We start from the raw sequence: 753 nt of genomic DNA, 5'->3' as shown, positions 1-753 counted from the left end.
TTCTGACCTGGTGGCGTTGTTGAGCGCTCTGGAGAACAGGTTGTATCCTGCAGGTGAAGTACTGTGATCCAGAGAGTAGAACCAGGCCGCCGCCTCCTTCAGCATGTCACTTCCTTTCTCTCCGCCCAGCGAGCGACTCAGCGCCTCATAAAACGCCGTTTTACCATCAGCTCGCCCCTGAAGAGCTTCAAAGTCCTGAACAAAGAGAACAACACAACTCAGGGGGGAGGGGGGGGCACTGAACGATTCCTGTTTGTTTAAGTTTCAAATCACAGTTTCTGGTTCATACTTTATTTTATGTCCTCTATGTCCTTTATGTCCTCTGTCCTTTGTGTTCTTTTTGTCCTCTATGTCCTTTATGTCCTTTCTGTCCTTTATGTTGTTTATGTCCTTTGTTCTTTAGGTCCTTCATGTCTTCTATGTTCCTTATGTCCTTTACATCCTTTATGTTGTTTATGTTGTTTATGTTGTTTATGTTGTTTATGTCCTTCATGTTTATGTTATGTAGAATCATTTGACAACAGCTCGGAGCTCCACTGTCTTCTCCGTGACTCAAAGTTCCAGATGAAATTAGAATTTTTTTTGTCAAACTATCATTTCTAAGGTGAAGAGTGACTCTTATTGTGGAGAGATTTGTGTGACTTCCTGTGACCTCTGACCTTTATCCTGCGAGCTCGGCCGATCAGCCCGTCGTGCTCTGATGTTCCCAGCAGCAGATCGACTCTGTAGAAGGTGGACAGGGAGTCCGACAGA

The 753-nt window shown here is 44.8% G+C and overlaps 1 protein-coding gene across 1 annotated transcript; it reads right to left on the bottom strand.

Moving 5' to 3' along the window:
- Window positions 1-7: 7 nt before the first annotated feature.
- On the bottom strand, window positions 8-749 carry LOC111648756 (thyroglobulin-like; the record flags this gene model as incomplete). Its single annotated transcript, XM_023398494.1, has 2 exons — window positions 8-195; window positions 660-749. Coding segments are annotated over 2 exons (278 nt in total), but the record flags the coding sequence as incomplete, so codon positions are not given.
- Window positions 750-753: the final 4 nt, after the last annotated feature.

Source organism: Seriola lalandi, unplaced genomic scaffold, assembly GCF_002814215.2.
Source record: "Seriola lalandi dorsalis isolate HSWRI2012SDOR001 ecotype SW California unplaced genomic scaffold, Sedor1 jcf7180002046907, whole genome shotgun sequence".
Classification (NCBI taxonomy): domain Eukaryota; kingdom Metazoa; phylum Chordata; class Actinopteri; order Carangiformes; family Carangidae; genus Seriola; species Seriola lalandi.
Note: the sequence above shows the minus strand (reverse complement) of the source record. Positions and strands in the feature narration are given on the sequence as shown.